The 23,441-nt window shown below is 42.8% G+C and overlaps 1 protein-coding gene across 18 annotated transcripts in view; it reads right to left on the bottom strand.

Annotated features, from left to right (window-relative positions):
• Positions 1 to 23,441, bottom strand: part of NFASC (neurofascin) — a 328,885-nt gene that overhangs the window by 80,412 nt on the left and 225,032 nt on the right. For 14 of the 18 annotated variants that reach the window (XM_054981817.1, XM_054981826.1, XM_054981820.1 and 11 more), the window contains 9 exons: positions 20,618 to 20,729; positions 20,354 to 20,520; positions 16,421 to 16,568; positions 15,447 to 15,571; positions 14,248 to 14,292; positions 12,009 to 12,110; positions 11,703 to 11,900; positions 8,273 to 8,343; positions 6,999 to 7,227 (listed from right to left, as the gene is read on the bottom strand). In XM_054981817.1, the coding sequence (XP_054837792.1) occupies positions 6,999 to 7,227; positions 8,273 to 8,343; positions 11,703 to 11,900; positions 12,009 to 12,110; positions 14,248 to 14,292; positions 15,447 to 15,571; positions 16,421 to 16,568; positions 20,354 to 20,520; positions 20,618 to 20,729 (1,197 nt within the window). The remainder of the gene's footprint in view (positions 1 to 6,998; positions 7,228 to 8,272; positions 8,344 to 11,702; positions 11,901 to 12,008; positions 12,111 to 14,247; positions 14,293 to 15,446; positions 15,572 to 16,420; positions 16,569 to 20,353; positions 20,521 to 20,617; positions 20,730 to 23,441) is intronic. The other 4 variants (XM_054981823.1, XM_054981830.1, XM_054981834.1 and 1 more) reach the window with 1 other exon arrangement.

Raw genomic sequence — 23,441 nt, 5'->3', positions numbered from 1 at the left:
TTTGGAAGTTTCAGGGGACTGCTGGGGAAAGGGGCACTGGGGAAAGACCAGTTCTGCAACTGGAAATCCAAGCCATTTTCTGTCTCTAGCCTAAATAAAGCACTAAATGGTTAATGCGAGTGGGCTGGAGGGAGAGTTTCACTTTATGAAAGTTTGATTGCTGCATAATTTGCAGTGCTGCAGGGCACTACGGTATCACCAGTGCTGAAATGGCTTGATGCCTGCCTTTGTCTATTGTAAGTTACTGGACACAATCATTGCATTTTGACACACCTTGAGAGTAAAGTTCTTTAGTTCTTTACTTGGTTTGTCAATAGCATTAGTCAAAGAGATACTACTTATCCAGCTAGTGCATCCAAACTAGATATTTAATGTTCAAGATACCTCTGTAGTTTCTTCCATGTGTTTTACTTCCTGGTGTTTTTTTTTTCTAAATACATTTCCCTTTAAACCAGCAACAACAAGAAACTACTAAGACTGAGTTCCTCAAAAGCAGACTAACTACACATGGGAGCCTGCAGAGTCACCTGCATGGTTAGGTGGGTCAGGAAAAACTGGTTAACATAAGTGCACTTTCCCTGGGGATGAGATTCTGCATTTGGGCCAGTGGAGTTGACAACAGTGAAAGGTGCGAAGAATTTCCTGTGATCAAGCACCATGTGATGCAGCTACCTGATGGGGGATTGAGAAACTACTTTGCAGTTACATGTCCTGCAGCCAGGGCTGGATGGGAGTTGAAGGGTGAGAGTACAGATATCACAGAAAGAGTACAGATTTCACAGAACAAAAATCCCCCCAAATTTGCAAAGTGTAGAGGACTGGCACAGTAGCCGGATCATTGTGGGAACAACAGAGTACAGTGAGCAAGTTTAAGACATTTATACTGGAAAAAAAGAAGACATGATGCTGCATTGCTTTCTACAAAAAGGTGTTCTTCAGTTTAAGTTAAGAAAAACTTGCTATTCATTCAGTCAAACTTAACTAACTATTGAAAAACTTCAAAATTTCACCCAGATTCAGGTGGCATCTCTTTTCCAAGGACAGCTGGTATGCAGGACAGAGGTTTCAGAAGGATCTTACTTCCCACTAACAGCACACTCTGCCTTTTCCCCTGACTGCAGGGGCAGGTATGGGCAAAGAAAAGTACTACTATTAACAAGAGTATCAAGTTATTTGTTTTACCATTCGCAGTAAATAAATTAATACAGGACTGATCCATTCATTGCTGTTACGATGCAGATGAGATTTTTAAATTTTATGAATAGAGCACTAGCTAGGAAAGCAAAGTTTAAGTCTGAAACTGATTTTTTTATGCCTAGGAAGTTGGAACTTGGATTCAGTTACCAGGAAGGAGGGTGGGGGAAAGCTCAAACCCTTGGAAGTAAAGCTTAAAGACTTTGGCTATGCTTTTTTTGGTCCAGAAATGAAAGGGGCTGTTCTTCCACCACATTTTTCCCTAGCCAGTATTTCTAGTCATTTTGGGTCCACAGGGAGAAAAGTGGAATAGAAATTATTTTATTCTTCTCCCTTCTATACTGCTCTCTGTTTCTCCTCCTGTTCTCCCTTTCCATCTCTTTGTTCCAGTTATTTATGTTGTTAAAGTTTGTCTGACATACACAAAACAAAAAAGAAAAAAAGGAATAAATAATTAAAAGAACACAAAAATGCATTTGACACCAGTACTCCAGTGTCTACACTGGCTTCCTAGAGCCTTCTGAACACCATCCAAGGAGTTGGTTTTAACCTAAGAGGCCTTTAAGAGCCAGGGTTAATCATGCTTAAGAACTCTCCTGCTTCCTATAACTTGCTGCAATTTCTAAATTCAACAAGAACATCACTGGGAAAAGTCATTCATGTACTAGGGTCCTATTGCACTGATGGACAAGGCAACATTCTCAATGACACCTTCTTTATAAGTGAGTTCTCTGATGGAGCTCCTGTCTATTGGGGGGTCTCACTGGACTCTCACCAATGCACAAACGCATTCATGAACCTTATCTCAGCTGGTATTCAATGGCCAAGCTACCCCTTGTGTTCTCTATAATAACTGAGTTATGCTGGTGATTAGACTGATGGTGGGAGGACTCTACCACACAAGGAATTGGAGAACTGGGCTGTACTCTAATCTCACCATCCACTGTTCTTACAGCCCCAAGGTCTAATGATACATAGAAGATTATACTCAGCATTCTTTCCCATCAGCATAGCTGCAAGGACCATGCTCATCATTACAGAATCATCTGGATTAATTGTATATCATCAATTTTTTTTCTTTAAGAATATAGCAAAACAATCAATTCCTAGAAGTGGATAAAGTGAATGTGAATACAGGCCAAGGAAGATGAATGCTTTGTTATGCACAGTTCTGCCAAAATGATACACAGCTATGTTCCATTGATTTCTAAGGGGAGATTTTAGCACACGCTTACATCTCTCATTGAAATCAATGGGACTTAAAAGTGCTTAAACATGCAACTTAAAGATAGTCAAAGGCCTAAGAGCAATGGGGAAAAGCTGCATACAAATATGCATACATATATCATGAGGAAGTGGCATTGTGTTTGCCTTTCAGAAGGAATATAAATGTTTAAGTGTCAGATTATTAAACAGTTATGGAGTCTTGTGATCTTGAAGAGCTATTCATTCATCCACAGTCAGGCTGTGCATCACTGGTCAGCCTAGGAGCCATGCAGCTGAACCAAGCATGCTATACTTTCATGTGATGTTTGGGTTGGGCCTGAGTGGGTGGGGGGAATCTTTTTCTGGAGGCCTCTGGGGGAAATAAAACCCCTTAATGTCATCTCCCAGGCAGAAAACTAGCTTAATTAATTTGGTAACTAAGCTCGTATTAAAACCTAGATGGTAAAGAAAAATTATCCAAACATTTTGGATTCTCAAAAGGCCACTGCACTTATCGCATTTGTGCCCCACTCTTCCTCCAGGAGCTCAGGAATAGGGGTGTGCAATTCAGGTTTGGTATTCCTTTAAAAATACCGAATTTTACCTTGGGCTGGATTGGCCTGCTGCAGGGCTCAATTCGGCTTGAAATGGGCCCATTGAGAGGTATATTTTGGCCCAAATTGGGCCGCTGTGAGCACAGGAGCACACCACACCACCCAGGGGCACGCTGCACCACCCGGGGAGGTGCCTCGGGGAGCATGCTCCCTGCCAGCCCAGTAAGTGGGCATGGGGGAAAGGGCGGGAGCAGGGGATCCCCTGCTCCAGGCGGGGAATGGCACCCCTAGAGGGTGTTGGCCTGGTTTCTGGGAAGGATAGGGTGGGGGAGGGAAAAAAATTTAGTTTGTATTTTAAAAATTGCTTTTTTGTTGTGTGGGAGGGTGCTTTGGTTGGGCTTTTGTGGGGGTAGGGCTTTGGTTTCTGGCTTTTGAAATTGGTTATATTTACTGTTAATTTTGCTATTTGTTCTGTGGAGAGTCTTTTGTTTTATCCTGTTGTGGGTGATTGGTTGTTTGGTGTTTTATAGTTCCTGTTAATTTTATTAAATTCACTTGTTCTTCAGGGGCAGCGTTTTCCCCTGTTGCAGGTGCCTAATTTGTTGCTGTAAATTTTTGCTGGTTGTTCTTTGAGGGGACTGTTTTCTCCTGTTATTGGGACTTGCTATTTCTTTACAGAACGTTGGTGGTATTTTTTGCTAGGTTCTGTTTTCTGTTGGCATAGCAGCTTGGTTTGGTGTTCAATCATTGTTGGTTGTTTTTCTTTTGGAGGGGTGTGTCCGTTGGGGTGCTTGGTTCAGGTTGTTAACTTAAACTACATAGTAGTGTTTGGGTCTACTTTGGATATTCACAGAGGGTTGTGAACTTTTAAAAAGTGTTTTTAAGATAGTCTAGTTGTAAGTCTTTTAAAGCAAAACTTAATTGGCAGCTTTTAGGTACCAAAGAGATTTCCTCTCCTCACTTTAACAGACTTATGTAGGAATTAAGAAGAGTTCGGGTTCTACTCAAATTCTATAGATAAACAGGCCACCCATTAGTGACATTTAACTAGGTTTTCCCTGCCCACATCTGGTTCCCTTGGAGCCAGGCCAGACACATTAGAAGTAGTTTTTTTGCCATAGGCTTACCTGAAGATTGGGGTTCAGGCCAGAGGTAGCTTGATTCCTGAAGAGGAATTAAGCTGCTTGTTAGTGTAGTACCACCACATACCTAAATAGGGCCTTTTAAAAAGAGATCTGTGTGTCCACCCACAAAAAGTAGGCTTTCAGAGTAGGTAGGTAGGTTTTAAAAGAAACTCTCATTTTAGGCTAGGTGCTTTCAGTGGTTTAACTATTTAATAAGGTTTAATTATTAGTTAGTGTAGGTTTCGGGAGCAGAAAAATGAGTGACAGGAGACCAGAGAGGAACCCTGGTGGAAAGGTGGGGGATAAGAGTAGAGGAGGGAGGGGGAGGGCTGTGGCTCTCCCCCTGCCTGCACAGAGGCGGCCCACCCCAGAGCAGCTCTGTTCACCAGCTTGGCTTCTGATGACAGCTGCGTGCCGGAACATCTGAGGTTGTCACTTTCTGGAACTCCATGCTGGAGCATTTGATGGAGCAGTAAGCCACCCTCACAGTGTGGCTCTCAGAGAGTGACACTTGGAGGGGGGAGGGTGAGTTCAGCCTGGATTGGCTCATCATCCCCCTGACAGCAGAGATCCTGTGGCCCTTCAAGGAATTCACTGTTGTAGTCTTGTCTGACACGGTGACTCTGGATCTGGTCATTCCTCTGGTGCATACACTTCAGTGCTATGGCCTCCTTCCTGGGCCCAGACGCAGGATGTGCAGATCTTGTTCCAGGGGTTTGTGTGCTCATGAGAAGGCTGCAACAGGGCATGGCATCCCATCTGTAGCCTCTCACTGAGAAGTTGGATGTGTTGGTGACCATGTGCAACCTGCACATCAAGGGCACCTTTGCCAAACAGGCCAAGAACCTCACGAATGCAAGAGATGCCCTTTCTTTGCAGGTGCAGCATAGGCAGGCCAAGAAGAACCTCCTGCCAGCAGAGGGGACAGGGAGGGTCCCAGCTCTGCTGGTTCTCGCTCCCGCCTCTGCTCAGCAGGCTTCCCTCATGGCCAGCAGCAGGATGTCCATGGAAACGGAGATACTCTGGGGTGCTCTCGGCCTCTCTGAGAATGTGAGGCACATGAGACAGGATTTGGCAGAGGTAATAGTTCGGGACTACTTGCAGAGCCCTGTGAGTTGCTTTCCACTGATCTGCTGAGCTAATGGGCCAAGAAGGAGGAGGTCTGGACGGACCTCTCTCTCAGGGCTCAGAAGCTCCTCTCATGCTCTCCGATGGCATGGAGAGTGAGTGTGTCTTTCCCCATGTGGGTGACATTGTCCACTCACACCATACTCACCTGCTCCCCTGTAGAGTTGAGCACTTGGGTCTTCCTGATGGTCAACATAACATTCTTCAATTTTAAAAATTTGGACTTCCAGAGTGAATGAGGTGAGCCCACCTTGTGGCCTGTATCCTCTGGGAGACTGTGAGGTAGGGAAAAATGCTCTTCCCAAGACTTAAAATGTAGGTGAAAAACCAGCAGAAGGACAGTTGATTCAGATGGCACAACAAATACGTACTGCAATTTGGACCCCCACCACATATGCCGCAAAACCAGCAGCCCATGTTAGCACAAATTTCAGCAGATAATTGAGAAAAGAGGCCTGGAAGTGTTGGTCTCTTGCCACTGGGACTGGAAAAGTCAGAGAGAGAGGTTAGGGGAAGTAGAGAATGACACACCATGTGTCACAGAGGGAAACCCATGGAAACACCCAAATGAAGCTACAGACTGCTTTGTGTAATATACTGTATGTAATGTATTGTTCTAATGTTAACTTTCCTCTTTGCAGGGTTGCAAGGGATTGCTGATGTAATGTATTGTTCTAAAATACTGTTGTTCTAACTTTCCTCATTGCAGGAGTGGGAGGGGGCCAATAATGAAGGCTACTGCAGAGAGAGAATTACTTGGGGTTCTTAAGTACCTCACTGTAAGTTTCAGCCTGAGGCCAGTGGGTGGGAATCAGGAGGATCCATCTTGTTCAGAGGCCCACAGAATTGGACTCCAGGGTCCAATCTCCCTGAAACTTGGGGTGGGGTAGGGGTTAGAAGACAACCAGGAGTAGGTCCCCTGCAAATTTGATGGATTTTGCTTGCAAAATACCACCAGCAGCCCCCTAGATAGTCCCCATAGTTTTCCCCATAGGGTATAATAGAGATTGGAAGTGGCTGGGGGTACCTACTTTGGGGGCCCATAAAATGGCCCACCAGGTCGAATCTTTATGAAACTTGGGGTTTTGTTAGAGGATTTAGAAGCAGGTTCCCTGCAAATTTGTTGAAATTCGGTCAAAAAATGAGCCCCCAGCCACCAGATATACCCAAACGGGGTTTCCCATGGCTGAATTTTATCCAATTTGCTCTGTATTTCTGAACCGAACTGGGGAATGAATTAGGTATTTGGGGAATACTGAATATTTTTCCAGTTTGGTATTACCAAATTCAAATTTACCAGTTTTTTTTTCTGTGCTCACCCCTACTCAGGAAGTCTTTCGATTTTCTCCTTACAACAACCCTGTGAGGTGAGTTAGGCTGAGAGAAAATCGAAGGCCACTCCAGTGAAATTCATAGCATTTGTCCATTGTACATACTTACCTATTTAAGTTACAAAGACAGTGAAACCAAAGACCATGGCAAACTCATTAGATATCTCTGATGCTCAAGATAGACATAGTAGTTTTGCTTAACCTCAACAATCATTCTTCAAAATGTATTTTTTTTGTCTAATCTCACCACACTGCTGCTGTAGTATAGGAACATAAGACAGACATCTACATTTGTAGAAATGATTACTGTAGAAGAAGAGTGTTTGGCATTGGAATGCAGTACTTTTCTGACAATGAACTAGAACTGGAACTGCAAGGAAGCCCCTTAACAATGGTAAGTGTGAAGAAGTGAAGGGGTCCCTTTTGTATCCCAAAGTCTCTCTGGCTAAGAGAATACTCACAATCTTCCCCTGAGTAGCCAATGACAACGTCAGGTTCTGGAGCTCTCCCAAACTCATTTTCTGCCTGCACTTTGATCTCGTAGGGCACGTAGACAGGCGTCTGTGTAACAGTGTACTTGCTGACATCACCGTTGACAGTCACATTGCTCCAGCTCTCTCGTGTGTCCCTTCTCCTCCATTTCACAATATATTTGAGTTTGGGTCCATAAGCTTGAGTTGCATTTAATGGCTTAATGGAGTTTAAAAAAGAAAATGAAGAAAAAATAGTTACCCTTTGCCAACTTTGTAGCACAGTAGCTACACAACCTCTTTCTCCCTTTTGTAGTTCATCTGCAGATTAAACTAGACAAGAAGTTGCAATATCTGTAAATCAGATTTTCTCAGTACTTTTAAAGCTTAAGATATCTCACTAGGTAAAAGTGAACAATCTCAGTTTGGACATTGCCATCTTTTTTCTCCCCATCCAGGGATAACAGTAGTTCATGGAAGGCCATCTCGAAAGGCAAAAACCATGTAGGGATGGAAGGACTGGAGCCATGTGTGGTTGCAATTTAGCTTTAAAATGCTGAGAAGACCCCATTGCAGTTCTCCCAGTGTCACATTTAGCTTCACTGTAGGACTCCTGCAGAGTTAGAGAAAAATCCAGAGTCCTATAGCATTTTAGAGACAAGCAAGTTTATTGTGACATAAGTTTTTAATTTAATTTAAATTTAATTTAATTTATTACATTTATATTCCGCCCTCCCTGCTTTCGTAGGCTCAGGGCGGATAACAGAAATATAAATATCAAATGCCATTAAAAATTTTAAAAATATTACATTTAACACACTACATCTAATCAATTAAATTTACAACTATGCAAATATATAAATGTCATATATTTACATATAAATAATTAAAAGCAGAATACCCTTGTACAAGAAATATACGTAGTACAAAGAAAAAAAGTTCAAATAATGTGCCTAAAAAGGCCATAAGTACAATTTAGTAGCAGATCTGTCAAATGTGTAAGCAGAGCAAAATATATACAAGATAAGAGCAGACTGATTAGTTTCATAAACCGACTGCAATTATTTTCATTTCATGACATTTTAGTCCGTTTAGAAACACAACCACACACCCCACACACACCCCACACACACATCAAATAAAGTAGACTCTTGTACATGACGGGATAGGCCATAATATGTATATTAGTTTTGTATCTCCTGAGAGACTCTTGATCTTGCTACACTTATGTCAGAAAAGTATGCATTGTAATTGAAGAGACTTACCGTCCATGATATAACCATGTTATTTTTTGCTGTTCCTGCCCCTTGAACACCTGTGGGGTTAATTTCTGGACCTGATAAATTAACACAAATTTTGTTTTAGAGCACTGGCACAAGAAGCATACCATGCTGTATCACTAAAAGGCTGTTTCTTTTTTATTACAGAAAAGAATCTAAAGCACAAAAGAGACACAAGGATACCTCTAGAATAATTTTAGAGGACTACAGGTTGCGCATAAATGATAGAAGCAATGACCCCAAGTCCAGAGGCCAGTAAACCAGGCTGTGCATTTTGCTTCTACAGAAAGAAAGATGATAATGGCATCAATCGTACAGTTAAGGGCAATTTACAAAGTAAACTTTTTCAGTAACTATGACACTCACAGCAATAACATCCAGATGCAAAGCAGACTGGATAACCATAATACAAGATGGTATATGAATTACCCAAATTAAAACATTCATAGGACAGATTTTACAGTGTTTGTGCAGCTACAAAAGAGCAGCAGGAGCAGCATTAAAGGTTCGGGATAAAAGGAGCTTGAATTGCCAGTGGAAAAAAAAAGAGATCAAGTCATTTGAAATGTGCAAGAGCTTTTTCCTGCAGCTGACACACATCTTTGAGGTTTTGCAGAAGAATAACCTCACTTACTGAAAAGTAAAATGATACCTGTAATGTTTTGCATATAATTATGTTTGAGTATTTTATTTCTGCTTGTTAATGTGGGATTTTAAAAAAAATTGTTGTTGTGAGTTTAAATGTAGGCCTCTGAGGAAAAGGAGGAGGGGCTGGATGGGTGAATGGAGTGTGATCTAATTGGTTGGTAGCTGTACCCTAGGGGGCAAGTGAACTGCCATTTTTAGTTAGTGTGTTGAAAAAAAGTGTTCATTCTAGTTCAGTCAGGCAATCTGTGTGGAGCTTGACCTGTCTGTGTGAAGTTGTAAGAAATTCTTGTTAAATCAGGCAAGCTGTGTGGACAGGCCTGAGAGAATCTATGTCTGTTTGGATGTGAAGATCGTTTATTCTGGTACTGAAGACCTGTGTGGAAAATTACTCTGTGTGACTGTGAATGTACCTTTAAGAAGATATAATTATTCCTGAAACCACCAAGCTTAAGAACTATTCTGAAACCAATACACTTATCTAAAGTCTGCAAAGGCCACCATGCTTACGTACTTAGAAATAAATTCTACTTTACTTTAAGAAAAAGGATCCTTTTTTTTTTAACCTCACAGCCACCCTCACACTAGGGTTGCCAGTTTCTGGTTGGAAAATTCCTGGAGATTTTGGGGGTGGAGCCTGGAGAGGGTGGGGTTTGGGAGGGAGGGGGACTTCAGTTGGCTATAATGCCATAGAGTCCACCTTCCAAGACAGCCATTTTCTCCAGGGGAACTGATCTCTGCCACCTGGAGATCAGTTGTAATTCCGGGAGATCTCCACCCACCACCTGGAGGCTGGCAACCCTACCTCACGTGCTGACTGTTCTGTCAAACTACCATCTATGACAAGCCTTCATATATGACAAGTCAAACCAAGGAGGTCTAAGGTGAAATCCTTTGGTGACAGCGAAAACCTTTTGAGGGAGTCAGGAAGGCAGCTATATAAGGGTCACATAAACACAAAAGGAAAGGTGTTATTGAGGTAAAAGCTTGGGTAAAGTAAGGAACACTTGAAGCTCTGTGTGAGGGGAAATTAGAAAAGAGTGTTGATTGTGACCAGAGCCCTCCTTAGGTATAAAGATAAGATAAAGAGGAGCTGGATTAAAGGTCCAAAGGTAAAGGTTTAAAATATAAAAAGGTTAAAAGTTATAAAAACAACAAACCTTTACAATACCTCATCACTTCATTAATTTGGGAAATATATTGCTTCTGTTTCAACTATATCCCTCCCTGCAGGCACTAGTCTTCCATTCCAAATCCTAAACCTCAAACCTCAAGACCATTTTAACATATTATAACCATGCTCTCAAGAATTCCTATTTCTGAGTACTGGTTTAGATGCAAAGCCAAAACTTGATTTGTCATTATGTGAATTAACCTTGGTTCTTGCATTCCATCCATCCTCACTCCTACTGAGTGCCACAATTCCCTCCTTTTCTTCTTACTTCTCAGTAGCTCATAGTTTGCTATCATATCCAGACTGGAAACTATGGTTTACTTTTGTTCTCCAAAACAGAATTAGAAATCCTGATTTGGTCATTGTTTCTAATTCTGGTTTGATGGCAAGGAAAAACTATAGTTTGCCAGATTGGATGCACCTGTAAACCACGATCTGCTTTGAAAGTGAATGCTTAGAAGAAAGGAAATAGGAGTGTACTCCTTCCAGCCTCTGTGGCACCCCTCCCGCCTGTCTTGGATTGGAGAGCCATGGCTCAGGAAGCTTCCTGTGCCTCACATGCCCTCGGCCTTCTTCCCGAGCTCTATCCCTTGGCTCCCCAACACCTCTCTTGCCGCCTGCCCGCATGTCTCTGCCAGTGCCTGGCTCTCCGGACGCCCCCCAGCAGGTGAAGCAGGCATGGGGCGTGCGAGGTGCAGGAAGCTTCCTGTGTTGCCGCCGGCGGGCATGCTCCCAACTGTCCTGGCTGCTGGCAGTTTTGCCAGCCACCGGTGAAATGGCGTAAGGGAGCTTGGAATGGTGGTAATTGCCCAGAGCTCCCTTGGGCCAGCAGAAGATGAGCTCCCTGCATCCTGCCACCGTTGGGCTTTGCTTGTAATAAATCTATTTTGTAAATACTAGCAATCTCTATGCAGGCACTTTCCCTTCAACTCTGCAAGTTGGACAGGTTTTATGTTGTTAACTATTCCTTGTTAAACTCCAGACTCCAGTGGCTGGGAAGGAGATGAGCTGCAGTAGTCAGAAAAGACGCCTACATTTCCCATCAAAACTTTCAGGAACTGACTCATGTCCACTTCGAGTCAGGCATCACTTTGTAGCTTGCCTCTAAGAGAAGAGGAAAGAGCTAAAGCCAGAGCAAATAGGAGGGTTGGAAGTAAGCAGAAGTGGGAGAAGTGGAAATGGAGGGGAGGATTTCCCCTTCCCTGTGACTCCCCTCCATGTCCTTTTATAAAAGGAATGAGATGAATGAAAACAAAAGGAGAACATGAAAGGCAGCAAGATATGGACATTTTTTTAAAAGGGGGAAGACTGGGCCAACAGTTTAATGAAGAGTCAAACTTGACAGAGAAAGGTCTTTACAATGCCAGCAGCAGTTGACAGAACACTTTAAAGGAGAACACTTGCTCTGTTATGTCAAGGTATGCACATTGCATAGTATTCTATTAATAGGGTAATATTATCCCCTCAAGCACAAAACTTTAGAAGTTTTGATGCTCTGCGTAACTACAGAACCCATGTGTGCCTGCACAGAAACTATAAAGCGGGAATTCTTTTTGCTCCGAATGCATTCCTTCACACAAGCCAGACAAAACTTACGTGCACCATTTGTTTGATATCGCTCAGACGGTAAGCTTGGATAACTGCTTCCAACTTCATTCACAGCTATGACTCGAAACTGGTAGTTGACAAAGGGTGCCAAGCGCAGGACAGCAGAGTTCACACTTCCTGGGTAACGGGAATGGTTGTGCCAAGTTCCTGGCTGGAATTTATCCTCTTCAAATTCCACAATGTAATCTAGAGGACAAAAGTATCCCCAGCACGTTAACCATTGGCTAGCAGAGTTAAGAAAATTAGTAGCAATAATAATCCTCTGGATCTCTAGGCAGAGGAGCATGCCCTGACCTGTGATGGGGCTGTTGTTGTCATCGCCAGGTATCCATGTCAAGCGTACACTCCTTTCAGCAAGGTCTGTTAGCTCAAGGTCACGAGGACGGTCTGGTCGTGCTACCAACAGAGAGAGAGGTAAGGTCTGGGCTTCTCCAATTAACACTGATTGCCTAACTCTTACTAAACCTTCCTAAGAGCTAGCCATTAATGGATTTGGATGGAAATGGGAATAAGGCCTTGCCTGCCCATGCAAAAGAATACAGAGGGTCCTAATAGACAGAAAAGAAAGGCAGAGTCCAGAGGTGGATGAATAAGCTTCACACTTCAGAAGAAGGATCACATTTTTGAATGTTTCCCCAAATAAAGAAACTCTGTACACAGAAAACTATCAACCAGGCTGTGTGGAAGGCCTCTGTCTCTGATATTCTAGGGTTTTTTTCACTCAAGGGATTTTTTTACATTGGGGAGCATTATAATACACTTCTGCCACCAGTAACTCAAAAAAGAACAATCCGTTTTACCACCTCAGTCTGCTATGCCCATATACGGACTCCCAATATTTGTTTAAATAGCCTGCTCCTGGACTATTTTAATGACTTTTTAAAATTTTTTGATTTTATGGTTTTTTGACTTTTAATGTATTTTTTGAGTGTTGTTAGCTGCCCTGAAGCCCATCTGTGGGGAGGGCGGGGTATAAATCAAATCAAATCAAATCAAATCAAATCAAATCAAATCAAATCAAATCAAATCAAATCAAATCAAATCAAATCAAATCAAATCAAATAATGATAAATAAATAAATCTATATGCAGACCATTCCTCCCAGCCATCAAAGAGTGGAATTTTGAAAGCAGATTCCTTGGAGTAGTTGCAAGAGCAAATATCCCCACTGGGTTCCAAAATGTAGTGAGGTAACCATTAAGAGAAGACTATGTCAAACTGCAGTTCTAGCTCTCAGAAATAGTGGTGAAGTGCTTTAAAAATATATCATAGGTCAGCACGACAATAGTGATATCAGCATAAAAAAATAAGATTAGCATACAAAACTGATGCTATAGTAAGGACAAGGACAAGAAAAATGTAGATATCTTGACTTTTTGATAGAGACACAGAAATACTGGTGCTCTGTTTTCAAAAGATTTTTTCAACTAAAACATTTTTATGCGACCTTTCTACCCAAACAGGGTTCCCAAGTGGTGAACATAAAAACATTTCAACATAAAAGCAGGATTTAAAATAATATATAAAATTCAATAAAAAAGATAAACACATAAATGTGCATCACTAAAACCAGGGAGGAGGGGTATGCCAAACAAAATAGAAAAGTTTTCACTTGCTAATGGAAGACAACAAAAGAGGGAGATAGACAAATCTCCCTAGGGCACTATGACCAAGAAGACCCTTTCTCAGGTTGCCACCCATCTTGCCTCAGTTGTCAGGGGCACCTGAAGGAGGGCCTCCAGACGATCAGAGTGGACGGCTAGATTCATATGGGAGAAGATAGTCCTTAAAGTATGCTAGCCCCAAGCCATAAGATTTTTATGAGTTTTAAAATAAGGGTCACTTCCCATGATAGGTTTTCAAATTATCAGCATGAACTTTTGGGGGGCACTTGCCTGCAGAGAGAAATACAATATGAGAAGAACCCAGCAACACCAGCTATGGCCACTGATTGCAGCAGCTTCTGCTGGATGTAACTATTTGCTCAGCTCATATATAATGCTTCTTCATATCTGGGGACAGAGCATAAGGTATCGCACAAACTAATTATAAGCCTGCACAGAGCTGGCATCAAATTAAGCAACAGGGGATATTTTTCCACCTACATAGATCTTCTATATAAGGAAGCAAAAAGTAAATGGCATAATAAATATTAGTCATCTCAGTTTTACAAGCAAGGAAAGATAAATACAGTGACGGCCGGTATCAACCTGCAAGAACAACAAGAAGGTGATGTATCAATTTTTAACACCAGGATTCATCTGTGCAGCCTAATTCAACTACTTGTCCGTTTGAAGAAGAGGCAATATTGCTTCTACACTACATGCAGCCCATGACAAGTATAACAGAAATTTAACAGAGCCTGTTACACTGTGGTTCTACGCCTCAAAGCTATACAACAGATTTTGGGCAATTACATGTTAGCAAACGTTTTATAACACTTTAATTTCTCTCCAGAGTTACTGTAGTGATCAAACATCAGCTGGCAAATGCTTTTTAAAATAAATAGGTAAAATGGATTAGTAGTGATTACCTTTGGGAAAAGTTGCCATACGGTTAACGGGAGAAGCTGAGACAGCTGCAAGGTAAGATATTAGCCATTTAGAGGGTTAGTTCAGTCCTGAATCACAGCTTGCTGAAGAAAACAACAAATGGCAGGATACCAGCAGTCATACCATTTTAAACATACTTTTCCTACTAGAAAACCAGGTATGTTTCTTAAAGTGTTTCAGTTGTCTTTAGGGTCACCTCAGGACAGGAGCCCCCAATTCTATTGAGCCTGTGGACACTTTTGGAATTTTGAGAATGAGAAGGTGCCACTGTGGGTGCCAGGCGCAATCACAAAGTGGCTGCCATGGGGTACTGGGGCTAATAAAAAATGTTGGAAGATTGCAAGTCATGCATTCTCCCACAAGCCCCTCCCTCTGGGGGGCTTCTGAAGCACCTCCTGCTCCAGTGAGCTGGAGGAAATTCAGGACTGGTTATTTACTTTGGGAAACAGAAGCTTTGGGGAAGAAGCAATGGATGGCAGGAAAGTCACTGGTGGATGCCATGCTGGCCATGGGTGCTGCCACATTGGAGATCACTGCCCTAAGTACTCTTCAAATAGGTCTGGCAAACGGAAGGGTGGCTCAGTGTAAAGTTAGCTTTGGGAAGTTAAGAACAAAACTCAGCTGCACTTCTTTGACTGGATTCTGGATTAAGGAAAAGCTCCAATCAGTGCCAATCAGTGCCAATCAGATGCTATTGCCTCCAAGTCATGCTAAGATCTGGCCACAAGCACTAACCCAAGGGTAAGCATCAGCACAGCAAACCGGCTACTAGAAAACTTTTGTGGAGGGGAAAATTTGCTTTGAAATCATCATGTCCTCATGCCAGGAGAAACTGGTTACCATAGTGGCAACAACAAGAGACATGAGCATTTCTTTCCAAAGGTGCCAAGGTCAGTTCGGCATCATGACTAGCTGTTCAGAGATTTATAAGCAGAGAGAAAGATTTCAGAGATAGGTCACTGAAATGATCTTGGCTGACTTTCTCTCAAATGACAGACCAGGCAGTTACAAATTGTTAATAGGAACATGTCAGTTTCAAAGGATTAGATGGTTAATTAAGGCAAATGCACCCTCCAAGTGTCTTTCCTGGTACAGCATTTTGTTGAAATAAGCTAACCAATGTTAGCTCCATGGGACTTACCTCATATACTCAATAAACTTGAGAGGAAGATTAAGTTACCTAAAACAGTGAGATGGGCTCTGGCAGTGTCTCTATCTAGCTCAGTGCTGGCTACACAAGTGTAATACCCTTGATCTTTTTCAGACACTCCATATATTGTCAAGCCATCTTCATCCTTCTTCATCCTTTCAAAAGAGAGAAGCATTGGAATTAAAAGCACAAGGCTTGCCTAACCTGGATCATAGGTCAAGCTCTAACGCCTCCGCAAATTTACTGAAGCATTTTGAAGTATGTGCAACAAATGCAGATGTTTCTCAGATCCCCTCTACTCTGTAACTTGTTTTGTTCCTCCACTTCCTTTATTAGAGGAAGGAAGTTAAGGAAGGAAGTTAAGGAATTCCTATTAGCATCCAACTGCCATTTGCCAGGCTATAAAATTGCTTGGATTTTAAAGGCCAATTATGTCCCTTATAGCTTTTGGGATGCACTTCAAAGATCAAGATACACACATGTGTGTATATAGAAAAGTTCCAATATTTCTTTTCTGTAGCTAGTTAAAAATTTGATCTATTTCCCATTTCAGTGAATGAGTCAAAATTCACATTTAAAAAAATAAAAATAGTCCAAAGATTTGTTTTTAAAGTGCAAGTTTAAAAAGCCCCATAACTTCTGAATGCTGTCTTACTGAATAATCGATAACACAATTTTAAACTTTTAATTTCCCCCAAGAGATATGCATGCCAACTGTTATGAACTGGTGCATAACTATTACCAACCGGGAATGACATGACAACAGTTTCCAGATGAAGTTTATTTCTACTACAAAACATTTATTCTGTCAATATGATCCAAAATGGTGGAGCGCTTCTTTCTGGCAAATCTTGGTTATCTAATCGTCTTTACGATGCCAGCAGAAATGACTATAATGGTAAAATGATTTATTCATTCATCACATCCTACAGAGATGCAGAGGAAAAAGTTAAGCTTTCCATCTGTCAAGGCCATAGGGTAAAAAAGATAAAGGTAAGACAAACCTGTTTCCTATGTACAGGGTGCTATCATCCTTGAGCCAGGTGACTGTAACTTTCAGTGTGGGATCATATTTTACCCTGCATAATAAATGAATGGTGGAACCCTTCTTTGGCACTGTATCAGTTGGTCCAGCGATGATTCTAGTTGGGTCTGTAAAGAGTTATACATTTATAACCCTTTGAGATATCATAGCAGGGACTAAACCTAAGACATTTCTTTCATCAAAACAGTAAAAGAAAAAACCATTGTCTTTTGTGCAAGCAGAAATAAATTAGCAGCTTGTCAAATTCCACAATTCTTACAGATTTCTATCACTTGCTATGCAATCCTAAGCAGACAACTCAAGTTAATGGGATTAGAAGGGTGTCGTTCTGTTTAAGATGGTGCTGTAATTCTCTCAGATACTTACAGCTACATGAAAAATAATAGAAAACCTTGCAGCCTTTCTTGTATTTATTAATAGGGTCTACTTCTAATGCACACATCTTCTAATGCACACATCTGGTTGTCCATCTAGTCCACCAGCCTGTCTTGCAAAAAGCCAACCAGTAACCAGTAACAACCAGTAACCAGTAATAGGGTCTACTTCTAATGCACACATCTGGTTGTCCATCTAGTCCACCAGCCTGTCTTGCAAAAAGCCAACCAGTAACCAGTAACAACCAGTAACCAGTAATAGGGTCTACTTCTAATGCACACATCTGGTTGTCCATCTAGTCCACCACCCTGTCTTGCAAAGAGCCAACCAGTAACTCTGGAGAGCCAACAACAGGGCAAACAGATGCATAGGTCTTCCCGATGTTGCCTCCTGACACTTGTCTTCAGAAGTTTACTGCCTCTGATTGTGTAGGTTTCCGTTAGTCACCATGGCTAGTAGCCACAGGCAGCACAAACCTGGGTCCTGCTGGGCCACAGGCATCTGTGCACCCACAAAACTGTGGCACCACTAGTCCACTCCCTAAGGACTGTGGCAGCCAAACCCGGTGAGGCTGCAAGCGAGAGCTCCCACCCCACTGTTCACCTAGCAATGCCACCAACATCTCCCAATGGCCGCGCCACCCCACTGACAGACACGCAAGTGGCGAGAAAAGAGACAGCCAATGTGTATGCTGCGATACCCGCTACTTGCTGACACTTCTATCCCACCCTGGCCATGGTGTCTGCAGTCTGGCAACATCCTCCCACACCAACATTGTGTGGCCCACTAGACAGAGCTTGCCATTCCCACCCAGCTGTGCCCATGTGGGTATGAAGGAGGTGGTCTGCTCGCCACCCCTGCCATTTCAGCTACTGCTGAGGGGCCTCCCTATTCAGATGACGGGGCTGTCCCAGTGAAGACTGATTTTGGTCATGTCTTGCTGAGGAGGTGCGTGTGTTAGCCATGCTCTGGCAGCTGCCATAGCAAGCTTGGAGCCCCCTGCAGCTGCTGGCTGGCATCCCCATGCTGGGGTGGACGGGCCACTTGCCATGACCCTGAAGCCCCTTGGTGACAGTGGGTGGGTGGCCGTGAGCAGGGGGCTCATCCAGTGTGGGAGGATCATCCAGCTTGGGCAGTATTTGGGCTACCTGGACCAATCCGACCAGGATCGTTAACCCTAAGAGTACTGCTAGGGAGCTGGAGTGTGCCTGCAGCACCACACACATACTCCCTCCTCCCTGGACCAGTATTCCACATGGAAATGCTGATCCAGGGAGGGCAACACCCCCCTCTATCTCTGTGGCTGCAGCTCTCGATGTGGCCAGGCAAGCCATGCACATGTGGCCTTGGGACACAGCCTCCTTCCACTTGCAATGAACCGGCATGAACCCCATGTCCCCATCTGGGCTGGGGTGGATCCATCCTTGCAGCCCATGTTTCCCCTCCAAGCCCCCTGCCAGTGTTGCCCTGGGGGGCATGCCCCCCCATCAGGACTTACAGGAGCTTCTCAGCCTCAGTCTAGCTCGGCTGCCCCTGTCCATCACTCCTCCTGGAGCACTCCATGGCCATGCTGTCCCCCAGACACAGGAATGTGGAGTCAAGGCCATGCAGTGTGGGAAAGCCCCATGAGACAACCTCCCTCTCCTGGCCAGCAAACCATGGGATGGATATGAAGCAGCTGGAAGCCACTGGTGGGCCTGCAGTTGTGAGCCAGGGAGATGCGTGTAGGGGTTGGGTAGGATGTGACACTCCCCCACTAACCCTGCCCCTGCCCTGCAGCTCCCATGCCAGAAGATCTTGCCTGGTGCCCATTTCTGCTGCCCCTGGTCCCAGAGGTCCACCTGCTCCACCTCTTGCCAGCACTGTATGTTTGAGTGGCACATCAGTGCCAGAGGAGACTCTGCCAGGCGATATCAGCAGCACATTTGCACCCTCTAGATCCAAGACATCACCTACCTGGACCATTTCCACCTGGACTGGGTGGCCATCCAGGCCCTGTGCAAGGAGCTCAGGCTGGTGCTTCAGGGACAAGCCTCTGCCTTTAGGGCCATCCATGTTTAGCAGAAGGTGCTGCTCTCCCTCCGTTTCCTGGCCACTGGCTCATTTCATGGTATGGTAGCCAAGGTCCTGGAGGTGTCCCAGTCCTCCATGAGCTGCTGTCTCCACAGCTTCCTGGGTGCCATGCTGGGCCACCTCTGGGAGCACGTCCACTTCCCTGTAGAGGTGGCAATGCTGGCCCCCATCTGGGCCAGGTTTGCCTTTCTCACGGGGTTTCTGAACGTTGTGAGTGCAGTAAACTGCACCCATGTAGCCCTTTGTGCCCCCCATGAGGAGCCCCAGGTTTACTGGCACCTCTACCACAACATTAACGTGCAGGCAGCTGCGACCACCAGGGCATCTTCACAGACCTGGTGGCCAAGTTCCTCAGGAACGTCCACGATGCCCAAATCTTCTGAGACACCCACTATATCTAAATGGTCGTTTAGCACCAAGCACTCCAGCTCTCCCATCTTGGCTCAGAGGCTTCTACCATTCGTATATAGACACCTATAATGTGTTTCCCTCTCCATCAACTCCAACTTCCCATGGGCCCTTTAGATTCACACATGCCCACCTTTGCTCACTCATTTTCACTCCCAAGTTCTACTTTACCAGTATTATCCTAAATGTTTTCACTAGCCCCTTTGGACTGAGTTGCCCTGAACTGAAGACTTCCCAGCTTCTGTCAGCTTTTCCCCTGTGATTAATTTAAAAACTGTTCTGTCACTTTTTTGATATTAAGTGCCAACAGTGTGGTAAGTACCACAAACTCATGTGGAAACTTCTTAGCAGATTCAGATAAACTTAGTAAATATTTTGGGCTACAGCAATGTACTTCTCGACAGGTATATGTCATTATGTTTCTATGCTTCATCCTCCAATATCAGTTATGGGGGGCTCAAAGCAGAGAAATGCAGCAGGGCTAATGCTTGTTCACCTCCTATTCTATGAAATCTCCTCTCAGTTGTATCTTACCTTCCCTTGCATCCATCCCTTCCTTTATCCTCTCTCTTTTAAAATAGTCCCCAACAAAAATTACAATCCTGGGAGGGATCCATTAAGTAGATGCTGGAACAGGGATAAATGAATGGGCATGGTGTTAGAGATTACTACACTTCTGTCTTTTCCTGGTCCCTACAGCCAAAGGCTAGACTCTAGGTCTCATTGTTATAAAGTAAGGAAACAGAATGGGAATGGTTCCAGCTCATAAGCTACTTGAAAACCATATTTTATTGCTAGTTTAGTGTCTATGATGTGGAATTTAACAAATTATAGTGGTCCATAGCCAAGCTGTGTCAGGAACAACTCATCTAGTCACATCATAATATATGTTACTTTTCCTCATATTAGCAGCTAACTTTCAAGTTGCTTTATAATCTGAGCAGCTCAAATATAGCCCCACTGACCAAACTGGAAATCCATAGTTCTCTCATATATGAAGAATGGAATTTCTGTGTGAAATCAGAAGCCATCTTACCTTTGACTTCCAGACGAACTTGGATCTCTGCTTTGCCTAGAATATTAGTGGCCACACAAGTGTATGTTCCTTGGTCTTCTTTTCGAGCTGTGATAATTTCCAAAGTCCCATTCTCATGCATCCTATAGTTGCCACCATCCAGAGTGTTTCCCTGGCCATTCTTGAACCTCACAACAATACAAGAAAGCACTTGTAAGAGAGGGAAGATACACAAGGGTATGTTCTGCTGGAAACAATGCTGCAGAAATTAGTAATGAGTCTTACCATCGTGCTGCAGGGATTGGGGACCCAAAGAATGGACAGTCAAGAAAAGTCCTGTTGTACTGAATCACTTTCATCAGCTGATTACGAGGAGCAAGGATCCGAGGAGAAACATCTTTAAAAGACAAAAAAATGTTGCCTATAAATCCAGCCCGAGCTATATGTTTGTTTACAAAACACTGTAAAGTTACACACTACTGTTTTAGTGTCTAAGAAAGATTGCAATTCATTTTTTGGAATGTTTAGTTTGGTTTGGGGGTAGTTTTCAATACTGGATTTTCTCCCCAAAAGCCATTTTAGAAGTAGGGTTGATACAAATCAAGAAGAAGTGCAAGAAAGCTAGGTGCCTTTTCTTACTTATAAAGACTATTCTTGGGATCACGCAGTGCAGCCTCCTCCAATCACTAGCTTTCATTCATTTCTACATGAATTTCAAGCCACTTTCATACTCCCTTGTTGCAATGTTGCAATGTTGATGAGATGAGCTTCTAATATATTTCTCATCTTTTAACTAAGTGCCAGTTCTCATAATCTTGGTCATTTATCATTGAACCATGTATCTTCATTATGCATATAGCAAGTATCCCTTTGTCTTTTCCAAGACTGTATTTCCTTACTGATTAGGCATTCACTGCTTTCTAAAGTTGACCCATCCAAGGAAGACAAGGCAGTGCTTCTCTGCTTGCCTATCTAATTAAATGGCTAGATGCTGGAAATTTATGAAACAAGATACCCTAGTTTATCCCATTTCCTAATTACTGTGAAAATTTTAAAATCAAACTGGCATGTATTTTCCCCCCAAATTTGATTCAATTTATGTGGTGTTAAATACCAATTGGACAGTAGCTTGTAAAATTGAAGTTTGATATTCCAACAACTAGATTTGTTGGTAACGGAATTCCATATATGTTTCCAATCGGATTCCGAGATAACCCGTTTTAAAGAATCAGACCATTTTTTTTGGTATGGCAGAGGGTCTTTATGTAACACCCTTAATAATAATTTGTAAACGGTTGAAATCCTACCCTGTTTACCATCTTCCCCATTCGAAATAATTTCCTAAAAAGGAGATAGGGGCCGAAGCAAATCCTTGGACCTGATCAGCTTCGTGAACAGGTGTTTCAGCTGAAGATATCTAAACCAAGATATCCCAATTCTGAACCTTTCTTCTACTATAGATTTTTCCAGAATTGTCCCGTTTTCAATTCAGTTAGTAATCAACAATATCTCAGAGTTTTTCCATTCCCTAAACTCACTTAAATCCTTTCCTGGAGGGAACCACTCTTGGTTAATGAAAGATGTTAGGAGAGAGATACCTGGAGCTAAGATTTTCCTATATTTATCCCAGGTTTTCAGCATGTTATCTAATAGGGAGTTGGAAGAAGTCATAACTGGCCTGTTTTTCGCTGAGGACCAGATGGTTACTGGTAAGGAAAGTGGTGAAGAAAAGAAACTTTCTACAGAGATCCAGGCTTCTGCTGGGTTCAATCTTAAAGCCTGAATCAATGGAGCCAAAGAAGAGGTAGCATGATATAAAGACAGGTCTGGGACATTCAGACCACCTAAACCTGAGTGCTGACGTAATGTCCGGAACCCACCTCTTGGTTTGCGACCAGCCCAAATAAACTCATTGAGAGCCCTTTGCCAAAGCTGTATTTTCCTTGGATGTATTTTAATTGGGAGGGATCGGAACAGAAACAGAAACTTAGGGAGAATAAGAGATTTAACCAATGAGATCCTATCAAACCATGAGTAACTTTGTTTTTTCCATTTAGAAAATAGGATCAGCACAGATTTAAAAAGTTCATCGAAATTTACCCGAACAACATCCTTCAAGCGTACGGGGATATAAACTCCTAGATATCTCATCTTATTAGTAACCCATTTGAATGTAAATCGTGTTTGTAACCTAGCTACTGAACTAAGGGTTAGATTAATGGGGTACAACTCTGATTTCGATTGATTAATTGTTAAACCTGAGATCGAACTGAACAAGTGCAGGGTTTGCGAAATTGATTCTAATGAGTCCACTGGTAGAGAGGTAAAGATTAAAATATCGTCAGCATAAAGTGAAACCTTATGTTCTTTATCCCCCACCTTAATACCATGGATCAGAGGATTTTGTCTTAGGGCTTCTGCCAACGGCTCCACAGCAAGAGCAAAAAGGAGGGGGGAAAGCGGACAGCCCTGACGGGTACCTCTATTTATATTAAATGAACCATATTTCAGATTGTTTGCCTTGACATGGGCTTGAGTGGACGAATAAAGAGCTTGCAGAGTACAGAGAAACCTTGGGCCAAAACCCATGTGACGAAAAAGGGAAAGAAAATATGACTTTTCTATAGAATCAAAGGCGTTGGCCATATCAAGACTCAGTACAACTGCCTCTAACTGTTGAGTGTTACAAAAATTTATAATATTCATCCTCCTCACATTATCTGTTAGATTTCTATTGGGTATAAAATCCGTTTGATCTGGTTTAATTAGCTTCTCGACAATTTTCTTTAGACGATTGGCCAGTACAGAGGTAAAAATTTTATAATCTGTATTTAACAGTGCTATTGGATGGTATGATGCTGGATCTGAGGCATCTTTACCCTCCTTTGCAATAGGGACAATAGACGTTGTTCTCCATGAGGGAGGAACATCCCCATTCTGAAGGATCTCATTACATGTATTAGTTAAAGGGACTAGTAAACAGGCAGAAAATGCTTTATAAAATTCCGCTCAAACCGTCAGTCCCAGGGGCTGAATTGACCTTCAGAGTTTTAATAGAATCTAAAATTTCCTGTGGGGTTATGGGATTATCCATAAGGCTTCTATCCGA

Source organism: Eublepharis macularius, chromosome 5, assembly GCF_028583425.1.
Source record: "Eublepharis macularius isolate TG4126 chromosome 5, MPM_Emac_v1.0, whole genome shotgun sequence".
Classification (NCBI taxonomy): Eukaryota; Metazoa; Chordata; class Lepidosauria; order Squamata; family Eublepharidae; genus Eublepharis; species Eublepharis macularius.
This window is presented reverse-complemented; position numbering and strand designations above follow the sequence as displayed.